Here is a 12,737-nt window from a genome sequence, read left to right as displayed (position 1 = left end):
CAGTTTAATACATTATTTAACCTGTGCGACAAATAAGATGTAGTTCCATAATATACCATAAGGTTTGGATATGTTTCCAAAAGAATATATTCATCTATTATACATTATAGCCACCACGTAGCCCAGAATTTAATCCGCTTGATTTTGGTGTATGGGGCGTATTAAAACAACGTGTCTATATGAATCCCATAAACATCCGCAACCAACTATGGGAAGAAATAAATACTGCTGCAGTTTCTTTAGAACCAATGATGCTGTTTAATATGACACGATCTTTTATGTAATATATTGACAAATGAGTTAAAGAAAATGGTGGACATATAGAACACTTACTTTGACAAAAAGTTATGTTATTTAGTTTAACTATTTCTTAATTTGGTTTGTAAACAAATAAAAAAAATCTTATTATTCTGTTTTTGTCAAATCCTATTATTAATTATTCTGCTGATATATTTATTTTATTTAATATTTAGTTAACTATTAACTTTAGTTAAAGGTATTTTATACCAAAATTTAGATTTATTAATGTTTTTGTCTATTTTTCCTTCGTTGCCTGGAGTAATTGCCTTGAATCAGAATTATGCAGCTGATTTGTAAAATGCGATTATCACGAAAACTGTTAAGTTTTGAAGTTATTAAGAAGTATACCTTTTTTTTGTTAAAATAATGTATCTTTAATATTTTTTATAACAAATACAGGTAACTCAAAGAGCAAAAAAGTTAAGTGCAAATTTATGCCACATATGTGGCATATGTGGCACCCTCTATCAGCTACATCAAAGTGTGCATCAAATTTTAATTTCTAATATTTAAAAGTACCTAGTTGTAAATTTTTATGCATAAATGTTTACAAACATGAAAGTTATAGCAAAAAATAGAATTTTAAATTTTAACTTTAACACCCTGTATCTTTCTGTATAAACTGTGATATTTTAAAGTGTAGAATTTACGGTTTTCGTTTGTACAATTACTTAAGGACCACCCTGTATATTAAAAATTACTAAGAAAAATTCAAATAATCGTTTCTCCCAACCACAATATCTCAGCGACTGTTTAAGTATCAACTGAACCACATCTTTATTAAAATTAATAAGATACTCTACTTCCGACACATTAAACTTTCTTTAGTGTCAACAAACAATGAGAAACAATTGGATTAATTTCCCAAAATGTCGCTATATGCAGCAGAATCCGTCGATGTATTCTAAAAATAGATCACTGCGGTCTCTAAGGGGGCTATAGTTTATCACTGAACATATGACTTTAGTTACCATCATTCCTCTAAAAACACAGGCAGTGCAGTCAACCCAGAACCCCATCCTGACAAAAATAAAAATGCGAAACTCAAGAGACTATTCTCTTATCTATTCGCTCGAGATATCAGCTGATAAGAATTTATTATTTCGTATCTATGAGTTAGTGTAATATCGTCAAATAATATGACTAGTTTCTTGGGAAAACAATAAGATATTTTTATAAAAACATGCGGTCAATCGGACGAGTCATAAAGTGATACTGCAACCATTTGTTGATAAAAACTTCCGCCTTTTGTATGTAAGTCCACCCAGTCGTCGTGCAAATGCAGAACATTTAGTTTTGTAAGTATGAGAGTGATTCTAGTGATAGTTTTGTGTTTATCTTCGGGATTTTGGACAAATGGCCTTAAGCAAAATGAATCCACCGAGCGAACTTCTACAGATAGTGACTTAGAGTTAAATTCCACTACTTCAAAGAGTGTTACTGATAAAGGAACAATACAAAATGAAACAAGGGATACAGAAAGTACGGAGGCCACATCCACATCTACGCCAGATTCAACAATAAGTAATGAAATAACTTCAGATTTCACCGTAGAATACATCACAAAAGATTCGACAACAATACATTCTACCAAAAGTAAAACAGAACACCTAGAAGCCTCCACTGATGATTATACTACTGTAACAACAGAACCTTCGATGACCACTACTACTATTCCCTGCTTAGGTAATTATTATTTATTATCAATCCTTATAGTGTATAAATGATATTATACTACTACTACTACTTGTCGGTTTATAACGTTCTCCGCCGTTTTCCGACTTCCAATCGCCACTTAGATCGGTTGTGGTTGTTAAATAGATCTTCTTCTATGGCCCTCTCTCTCTCAGTTCTTTATTTATTCCTTCGCCCCAACTTTTTCTCGGTCTACCTCGTTTTCTCTTTCCTTCTGGTTGCCACTTTAGTATTTCTTTTGGCATTCGTTGTTTGTCCATTCTTTGTATGTGTCCGAACCAGATAAGTTGTTTTGTTGTTAGGTCATCTGTGATTGTTTGTTTGATTCCCATTATTTCTCTAATGCGTTCGTTGGTAATCCTTTCTCGTCTAGATCTTCCTGCGGCTCTTCTCCAAAATCCATTTCCGTCGCTTTCAGCGTTGACAGTGTTCTTTCTTTCAGTGGCCATACCTCACAACTGTATAAAGTGATACTTTTTACTATAGTCTCATATATCCTCTTTTTATTTTCTTTGCTGATGAATTGGTCCCATAAAATGGTGTTTAACATTGTGATGGCTTTTCTCCCTAACGTATTTCTCTCTCTTATGGCTTTGTCTAATGTTCCATCTTGTGAAATAGTGATACCTAGGTATTTGTAGTCACAGCAGTGCTTTATCGTAGTGTTATCGTCTAATATGAGATCTTTTTGTTCTGCTCCAATGCACAGGTATTCGGTTTTATTTTTATTTACTTCTAGACCCCATATATCATACTCTTCAATTAATTTTCGTGCCATATAGTTTAAATCGTCATAATCTTGAGCCATTATTACTTGATCGTCTGCAAAGTTAAGCGTATATACCATAGTATTGGTGAGCGGTATCCCCATTGTCCTGCATTTTTGTTTTCATCTTTTTAAAGCACTTTCGAGGTATATTTTAAATAAAGTGGGAGACAAGCAACATCCTTGCTTTAATCCTTTTGATGTTATAAATCCTGTTGTTATTTGTGTCCCTGCTTTTATCTTTGTTTATGGTTGGTTGTATAGCACTTTTACGGCTTTTATTAATTTTATATTAATATTCGTGCTTTCCATTGATTGCCACAGCTTCTTCAGTGGAACGCTGTTGTAGGCTTTCCGTAGGTACTAGGTACACTTTCAGTACGAATTGAATATAATATTTTTTCTACGCTCATGAAAAAACAAAAATGGTTTATTTAGGTGACACTAAGTTCTTGAAGAGCTGTATTTAATAATACTGGTCTGCACAAAAAATGTTTTTTTACTCCTTTTTGTTTTCATGCATAATAACGTTATTTTTTGTGCTATAAACACGTAATTACTATGGGAATAAATTCAGCATATATACTTTTCATATAATCTTCATTTAATCAATAAACGATATTATTAGAGTAACAACTATAAAGTACAATATTTTTACAGTAAGAAATACTATTTTTTTAGGTACAGGTCATGAAAATTTCACTAATTCTATTTCATTATGATGATAAAATCTGACAACACACCATCGATCAACAACATTGCTGCTGTGCAATATATCCTGGTGAAACCTTCCACCATTCTCTTCTCATACGGCACCCAGATTTTCAGGAAAAAAACTTGAGTGCAAGTTTAAAAAATAAACCTTGGGTAAACACAAAAAAGTTCTTGAATGATTTCTCGGTAGTTGTCAGCTTTCGTATTGCCAAGGAAATTATGACACACTTCTATTATAGCTCACAAGCTCTTTTTTCTGCTCTATTTAACATCAAATTAAAAGCTACATCTGTCATAAGATCTCGTATTTGCGAAACAACAAATATTCCTTCTTTCAACTTCGCGTCACTGATTCGGATCAAGTACCTACTGAAATCCTTTACCTTTTTTGTTAATAGCTTTTACGAAAATTATATATATATATATATATATATATATATATATATATATATATATATATATATATATATATATCCAACTTGTAAATACAATACATTTTGGAGACGGCTATCGCCGTATTAACGTTCTCATTCGCCAATCGTCCCGTTCCAAGGCATGCTCCTCATCCAAACCTCTCGATTCCATCGCTCTTCTAATTCCTTCATTCCATGCGCGTCGAGGTCTTCCTCTGTTTCTTCTTCCAGGGGGCTTCCATCTGTGAAGTTTTTAGGGCCAACGTTCGTCACGCATTCTCAATAGGTGTCCAAACCATTTCAAACCTCTTCTTTCTATTCTGTCAATGACCGTTTCAACTACCAACAATCTTTTCTTCTGGTCTGCATTAATTGTCTATACTTCAGAGCCATAACAAAGAACTGATTCAACCAAGGTTTGCCCTATTCTTTTTTTTGTTCCTTTTGGAAATGTTGCTATCCCAACATAAGGAGTTCAGATATCCTACAATTTTACAATTATCCCTGATTAATTCGGTGTTTAATTTCGGTTTCTCCCAAGCCGTTCTTATCAATGAGTGTACCTAAATATTCAAATTTTTCCACTTGTTTAATTTCCACTTCCTCGTCTATCAACAACTATTTTACATATTCTCTGTATAGACGCTTTATCATAAATTCTAGATCATAAGAATCTTGAGCTAGGACGACTTGGTCATCCGCAAAGTTCAGGGAGAACAGTACGTCATTTCCTATGGGGATTCCCATTCCTTGGCAGTGGTTTTTCCAATTTTGGAGAGCTGCCTTAATATATAAATTAAACAGTAAGGGTGACATACTGCATCCTTGTCTTAGTCCTTTAGTTACTTTTATTGGCTCTGATAGTCTATTTCCGATTTTTAGGTAAGTAGTGTTATCCCTGTATACTTCTGGGATTATTCCTAAAAGGTATGGACTAATGCCGAGTTGTTGTAAAGCTTGCCACAATTTAAGTCTTGGAACTGTATCATACGCCTTTTCTAGGTCGATGAAGGCTAGATGTACTTAGGTACCAACCGCTATTCTTTTTTCTATTAATTGTTGGAGTATATACAAGTTATCAGTTCAAGATCTACCAGGCGTAAATCCGCTTTGGTTTTCGCTAATTAGATGTCCTACATCATCTTGTATTTTTCCATTTATTATCCTTCCAAACAATCTCCCGAAAGTAGGTAGGACACTTAACCCTCTGTAGCAGTTAGGATCTTTTGGATTATCCTTTTTAAAGATGGACACTTGGTGAGCGGTTTTTCATTCAGATGGTACTTTAATTTGTTGGCAGCATTGATTCATTCGAAAAGTTATTCGTTCTATTAGGAGTAGACCTCCTGCTTTAAGTAACTCTACAGCTATATTGCCAGGTCCAGGAGATCGCCCGTTTTTCATTTTAATTAACGCAGTATGGACCTCGTTTTTAGTAGTATTAATGTTACTATTTGTTTGTCTCTCCATACTCTAAATTTTATAGTAATTTTCCCACTTTTCTATAGGAATTAAGTTGTTTAAGGAGTTATGGATGTTTTTTTAGATTAGTGGTAGTTCTCCATGCTTCAGTAGTCTGAAAACCACCAATTAAATTTTCAACTTGGACATATTTTTGTTCCTAGAAATGATTTCTTGCTTCTTTTATTTGATTGCGTACTTTTGCGTACCCTTTTTCGTTTGATATGTTACTCTATTGCTAGATGTTTTATTTTTTAGCCATTTCTTATATATTTTGTTTTTTTCTTGTATAATTTATTTTACGTTTTCTGTCATCCATGGTGGTTCGTGGTGTTTTTTTGTCGTTGTTCTCTGTTCCTAATACTGCATAAGCAATTTTGTTTATTATCATTTTGGGGATGTTGTATTCTTGTTCTACATCCATATTTCTTTCCATCTGATTTAGTTCTTAAAGTAAAGGAACTAAATGAACCATATTTTACATCACATGATTTATATGTGATTGACTAATGGTATTTGGTGCAGATACCGTGTTTTACATTATAGTGCAAAATATTTTTTGGTGCTGAATGGATCTCAGCAAGACGAAAGAGAAGGACGAAAACGCAAGAAGGATGATGGATCTCAAGATAAGAAGAATGAGGAACAAAGCCCAAGAACTACGATGTTGCAAGAAGGGACTCAATGGTCAGATTAGAAATTAGAAGTTGCGAAGAAAGGGCGAGAAACTCAGAAAATAGAACAAGGGCCCAACTTTAATTGCAAGCAAAAATGTTTTGAGATTGTACCACTACCAGAGCACTCAAAAATTTTCACATAATTTTTACAGAAGAAACGAAAGACTAAAAAAGATGCTCCTTATTGAAGGCATTGGACAATCGAGTATTCAGTGGTAGTTTCCGGAGAAAAGAAGAGAGTGTGCAAAAAGGCGCTTAAGAATATCCAAGTAGGGGAAGGATAAAGAACATAGGGAGAGCCGCTAATATTGCACAGGGACGTGATATGCCAAGTTTGGATAGGAGAGGCCGTCATAAACAACACAAAAGGATCTACAAAAATATCTACTATAATGCTTTTTGCATAAAAAAGAATTTTTACAAAAGTTATTTCAAAAATTAAACATGGCGAAAAATTCACATTTTTGGGCTTTCAATTTTGCATAAACTATTTGATCAAATTTAATCCAGCGCAGCTCAAATCAAAGCTTTTTTTATGTACTTTCATTCATATGTGTACTCATTTTAACCAGATGATTGATTTGATACAATAAAAAGAAAAATAGTCAAAAAATACCGTTTTTTGCACCTTAAAAGAACCATATATATTCAAATTATTCCACGTTTTTTCTCTACAACTTGGACTAATACCCCAAGTAATCAATTTTATGGCAATTTACCACCTGATGCGACATGTTTCTAAGTATAATTCCAAGTACAATTCCAAGTACTAATCTATGCGTTGCTCCAATTTGTTTATCCTTGATTTGCTGGTTTGTAATATAATCTGAGAAACAATATGACGTCCTTTTGTGTTTGTCATGATCATAAAACGCTGTAGTAAAATGACAGATAAGTGCATAAAATTTTTATTACACTATATACAATGCACAACTACTACACATTCTTTTGTTGTTTGCATGGACGTACGAAAATACACTTGATATTTTATCATATGTTCATATACTTAAATATTAGACGTTTCCAGACAAAAAAAATGACCCTTGACTTTTTTGATTACACTGTAACTGTTAGATATAAGGAGTGAATTTTTATAGGAAAAATTCAATTAAAACAATATAAAATAAAACATTGCATTCAGTGGCGTAACTACAATTCAGGAGGCTCGGGGCGGACGTAACCGAAGAGGCTCCTCCCCCCAATATAAGAAAAAGCTAAGACTTATCTCCATATAGGAACTACCTAAATACAACATGTCAGGGGTATAGGATCAAATCTGGCTACGCCCATCGTGCATGATTTTACAGGAAGTAAAGAAACACTCTCATTTTTGATGGCAGTAGCTAAAATTTGAAAATTACTGTTAGAACATTTAAAGAAAAGATACTCTTTATTATTGGTATTACATTCAGCATATTAGAAGAGCAAAAAATGCGCCAAATTGATAAAAACTATTGGACGTAACCTGTTTTGATCCCAAGCGGTGGACATGGCAATTTTTGATCCCAACTTCATAGGACTTGACCAAGTTTGATCCCAACCTAATCTCACCGGCCAGACTCAGTACAATGTGTCAAAATACATATTTTGAACATTATTGTTACTAACTTCAGCTTTGCTTGCGTCTTGTATCATGTCTCACTATTATCATGTGTCTTTCTTTAGCTTTTCAACTATTTAGGTACAAAAATTATGTTATTTTTATTTATTTAGGTATGTATATTTCTTACATATATAAACCAATACAACTATAGGTAACAGGTAAAACTAAAAAAAAATATTCTCTAACATATTTGTTTCGATACAAATTATCACTTCTACATTATTATACCAACACAAGCGGTATCTCTTCTTTTGGTTCGCATTCCAATTCTTCAATGTAATTTTCGTTCTCAGGCAGAATTTCAGCAATGTTTATCACATCTGAATAGAAACTTAATTGTTCCAGGTCTTGCCAGTCGTCTCCAAAATGTTTTGATAGCAGATTTTTAACATCCCTTAGTTTTAATGCCTTTACAGGTCTGTTTTGTCTTATTTTCTAAGGAGCAATCATACTCATAATTTTAGATTTACGACAAACATTTTCATATTTTCTCGTTTGATTCTTACAAAATCTTTCCGACTGAACCAACACATTTCCGATCCTCTTCGATCGTTTTAAATAAGTAGAATCTTTTATACTGCGCAAACTGTACTTTCCACTGTCCGGGGGGTTTCAGTATTGTTTCGGCTTCCTTTTACAACAGTTGCTGCTGTGGAATTATATCGATGTACTGATTTGGACTCAGTATTGTGTCTATTTTACGAAATTCCTTTTCGCTGTTTCCGAACACTCTATCTGGTAGAAGATAGGAGTGGCCAGTTACTGGAAACACCAGTTCTACTGTCTTAATAGAAGGATGTTCCAACACCCATTTGCAACACATCGTGATTATGGTGGAATTTTTATTTTGGCCTCCGCAGCCGTCTGAGATCAGTCTAATGGTAGTGGTATTGGTGAGATACGTCTTGTTTAGGTGGTTATACACTGTAGCTGCTATAGTATTAGAATTTTTGAATGTGCTCTGTCCAAATGTTTGCGAAAACGTTGTTTTTATTAAATGGCGTCTTTAAAATTCCTTCCACAATGGTAAAATTAAAAAGATATAATTGTCTGTTATAATAACAAGATTGGTCTGGTATTTTTGGAAGGTTCATGTTTTTTTGGCAATCATAAGAAATTATTTTCACACCCTCTTGTTCTGTCTTGAGCAGCGAATAGAAAGCTTTTGCACTCAAGCTAAGAACTCTTTTTTCTACTCTGAACTGATACTTTTTCCTTTCATCTTTCTCTGTTTTTATTTTTTCTAGTAGTTGCAGACATGTACAGCACATATCTGTATTAGGACTGCCAAATCCTAAATTGTATTTGGTGTTGAACATTCATTATTGTATAGTTTGTACAGTTTTCGGATATTTAAATCACTTAGCAAATATTTACGGATTGAACTTTTTCTTTGACAATAATGTGGTTCTGAACAGTGAAGTTTGCGAATAAATGCATGTACTGATGCCTTTTTAGCCTTGAATAGATTGGCTTTACGGTCTCCTCCTCTTTTATCTACTGGAAACTCTCCATTTACGAAATTTTACGGACTTTTGAATCAAATTACCAGGATCCAATGTTAAGTTCCTTGGTCGTTTTCTCTTAATCCGTAATGCTTGAGAGTTTTTCAATATGATTGCACCTTGGTCCGATTTGACAAGTTTCTTATAAGAAGCCGTGTGAAAACTTTGATTTTATGATCACAACGTGGTACTGTTGGCAAACTATTTGCAGAATACCTAAAACAAAAGTAGAAAAATTACAAAACTGTTTTTAGTCCCACGATATCATAAGTCTCAAACTAAAAGAGCTCTTCCAAACACCCATCGATATTATTCATAGATTATACTAGTGATGGGGTTCTCAAATAACAAGAATCAACGAGTATTCGATTCCTGAAAGTCCTTGAGATATCTCCAGCACTTAAACCAAAGTATTCGAATACTAACAGGACACTTCTAGTTAGGACGTGATGAAAGATAAATTCTTTTGGATTAGGTTGTCTCAGAAAATTACTCTAACGTGCCTTCGACGATATTTACCAAAATCAAAACGAACCCGCCTGACCGGAAATAATTAACCGTGGATTAACCAGCCCGGCGTCTTTTGATAAGTACGACCTATCGGTACGTGAGAATTCCGTGATTCGGAAAGTTGGTAGGGTGCAATAAAATTTTCTAATGGTAAACGATCTCCTCTATATTATTTGCAAATACGGCCATCGGCATCTTAGCAACAGGGGTAAAAGGATTAAAAATTATTTAATATTTTAATTATATAACAAAAAATGTTACTCGAAAAATTCTTGATTCTTAGAAGTTCTGTCCATCACCAGATTAACAAGTATCTAAATGCGACTCACGGTACGGCCCTGATGAACAATCGAACTTACCTCTCCATTTTTCCTTGTTGGCCTTCCAGTTTGGTGGCTGTGCAATCCGTTTTCGTGCCTGGTTTTTATCTACAGGAATAGGAAAAATATCCATAGGAATCCAAGAAGTTTGAAATCGCAAATATTCGAGAGTAAAATTTCAGCAGAGCTCCGTTTTATAATATTTTTCTTGGCGTCACACAGCTTTTCTGTAACTTGAACTATTTATCAAAATGTTTCGAAATAGGTTTCATAGCTTCGTGATTATCACTGCATCTAGTGTCAGATAACTGTTTTACAGACACACCTATAATTTTCATTAAAATCACACATCTATGTGGAAAGGACAGGAAGAAATTATATACACTTTCTAAACTGGCAAAAACCGTTACACAGCTAGAGTTGATTGCAAATGCATGAACTCCACACAAATTAAAAGAATGGTTTGAACTAGGCACAATGATGATTTTTCTATTTTTTCCTTGATGGTTGCTTGGACACCCGTATGGATGCCTGAGATAATGAATTTTATTATCATAGCCTTGACCCCTACACAATTGTAGATCCAACCCATCATTTTCCAAGTGCATTTATAATATACTTGCTTATTCAATATTTGAATAAGCTGCAACGTGAATTACAATGCGTACTAATTTTTTATAAAAGAAAACGTAAAGTAAACATTAAAACTTATGTTATGTACCAGAGTGTAGTTTTATGTTTAAAATTTTTTTCGGTATTTCTTAATTTTTATTTTATAATTTTTATGCAAATTTGGAGGCCTCACATATCAGAAGCCCGGGGTGGACCGCCCCCCTAGTCACGCCACTGAATACATTCACTAATATACAAGCTTAGCCACATAAAAGAGGGAATAGACCATGTGTGGCACATCATTAGATAGGTATTTTGCTGGAAAATTCAAACATCTATGATTTTTTTTTTCATATTCTCTTGTGAAAAAGAATCTATTTAATAAAAGTGTTAACCTCTTAAAAACTAAGCGTTACACCTATGTTTTGCTAGTGTTAACTACAATTTTTTTTCGTTACGTCAAAAATTACATCGAAAGAAATTTGCAAAAGTTTAGTTAATTGAAATGTTATTGGTAGCGTTTATCATCTATTACTTATCATCGTTACTATTCTTTCTGATTTATATTGAATTATAACCTAAAAACAATTATTCTGTATATTATTGATATAAATCGTTGTTGAAACTGTATATTTAAAGAGCTGTAATTTTTATAAGGAGTTTGTTAGGTATATAATTTACACCAAAATGACGTAATGTGTGTTTAACATGAAAAACTTTTAGCAGTTTCATTTGGTAAAGAACGACATTTCCGGATTAAGCGATATACGTGAATATAATAATAGAATACATACGCCAATGTATTATTACACGTTTATATGCCAATATTTCCGTGAACATACGATAAAATTGTTGTCAAAGCGATAAAACATAATCTAGCCCATATCAATATTATTTTTAGTTTTTCCACATAGATATATACACTCTATTAAATGTTTTATTAATTGGGAATACACAATGGTTTAAGTTTATCACATTATAATTGTTATAGTTGAATCCTCACGCGATAAGTTTTTTTAGTAATAATAACGCATTATTAGGAAAATTATATTTATTTAACACTTTCGCTGCCAGGTGTATCTCTATCGATACACCGGGTGTGATAAACTAAGACCCGGTGTATCTTTAGCGATACACTGACAACAGCATTGTTATTAGGGTGGTGTGTCGCTAGAGAGCACCGTGCCATTAGTTTTATATTGGGATTTTATAGGTTTGACCTGTACAAATTCATCGGTATACACAGTTTTGGCCTGAGTCTTACGTAAAAAATATATGAGTAGTTGAAATGTGACATGTTGCAAATGGGTTAAAAAAACTCAGAATAAACATGGTGTGTCAAACAAAAAAAAATAAACATCAAGTAAATATCAAACGCAATTCATTTTTCTTGATACAAAGCTAATATTGAAATAAAATTAACGTTTCAAATCTAACGATATTTTTGTGATAAATAAAATAACTCAAACAATGATTTGAAACACGATTAATGTTTGGCATTAAAACAATCCCGGCAGAAGTGGAGATTTCCTTCACAAGTGTCACAAATAGTAATAACTTCCGATGCCATTGTTTTCTTTCCATCTACGATTTTGCCTTTCTTCCCATACATTTCATAACATTTTACACATCTGGCCCTCTTTTTTTCTGCGTGGGTAACTAAGTGTTGGGTTACATGTTTTCTTTTATTACCAGTAGTATTTTTGTTACCTTCTAACAATGAAAGAATTACTTTTTGTCGAAATTGCGTGATGTTCAAATCTCTGCCATTGACATTACAAAAATATGCATTCACAAGAGAAGTACCCCACAAAATCTCAAGAATGAGTTTTCCATACCACGTGTTACAGCGTCTTAGAGCTGTATTATAGAACGCTAGTTGGTCGCTTACGTCAACAGGAGCCTTTCCTTTGTCATAATCTACAATGCATTTAGGTTTTACTTTTTCTGTTTGACGTCTAGACGTAGTAACAATGGTCTCGGTACCCAAATGGCAAGTAGACAACATTTGTACATCTCTTTGGTCCCGCCATTTTATAATTGTCACCCCTCCCGGTGATTCTTTCGCTATTATTTCACCTTTGGGTAGTTTGGCATCTTGAATTGATTTTGAAATATATTTCCGGTTGGCACGCATTGTGCTTACTAAGTGTGTTTGTAA

General features: G+C 33.5%; 1 protein-coding gene across 1 annotated transcript in view; it reads left to right on the top strand.

Moving 5' to 3' along the window:
* The first annotated feature begins 1,334 nt into the window (after positions 1–1,334).
* The window catches only part of LOC140444689 (phosphatidylinositol phosphatase PTPRQ-like), a 69,240-nt gene continuing 57,837 nt past the window's right edge, over positions 1,335–12,737 (top strand). Inside the window, exon 1 of the mRNA XM_072536454.1 lies at positions 1,335–1,986. Within this exon, the coding sequence (XP_072392555.1) occupies positions 1,605–1,986 (382 nt within the window). The 5' untranslated portion in view covers positions 1,335–1,604. The remainder of the gene's footprint in view (positions 1,987–12,737) is intronic.

This window comes from Diabrotica undecimpunctata, chromosome 1 (assembly GCF_040954645.1).
Source record: "Diabrotica undecimpunctata isolate CICGRU chromosome 1, icDiaUnde3, whole genome shotgun sequence".
Taxonomy (NCBI): Eukaryota; Metazoa; Arthropoda; class Insecta; order Coleoptera; family Chrysomelidae; genus Diabrotica; species Diabrotica undecimpunctata.
This window is presented reverse-complemented; position numbering and strand designations above follow the sequence as displayed.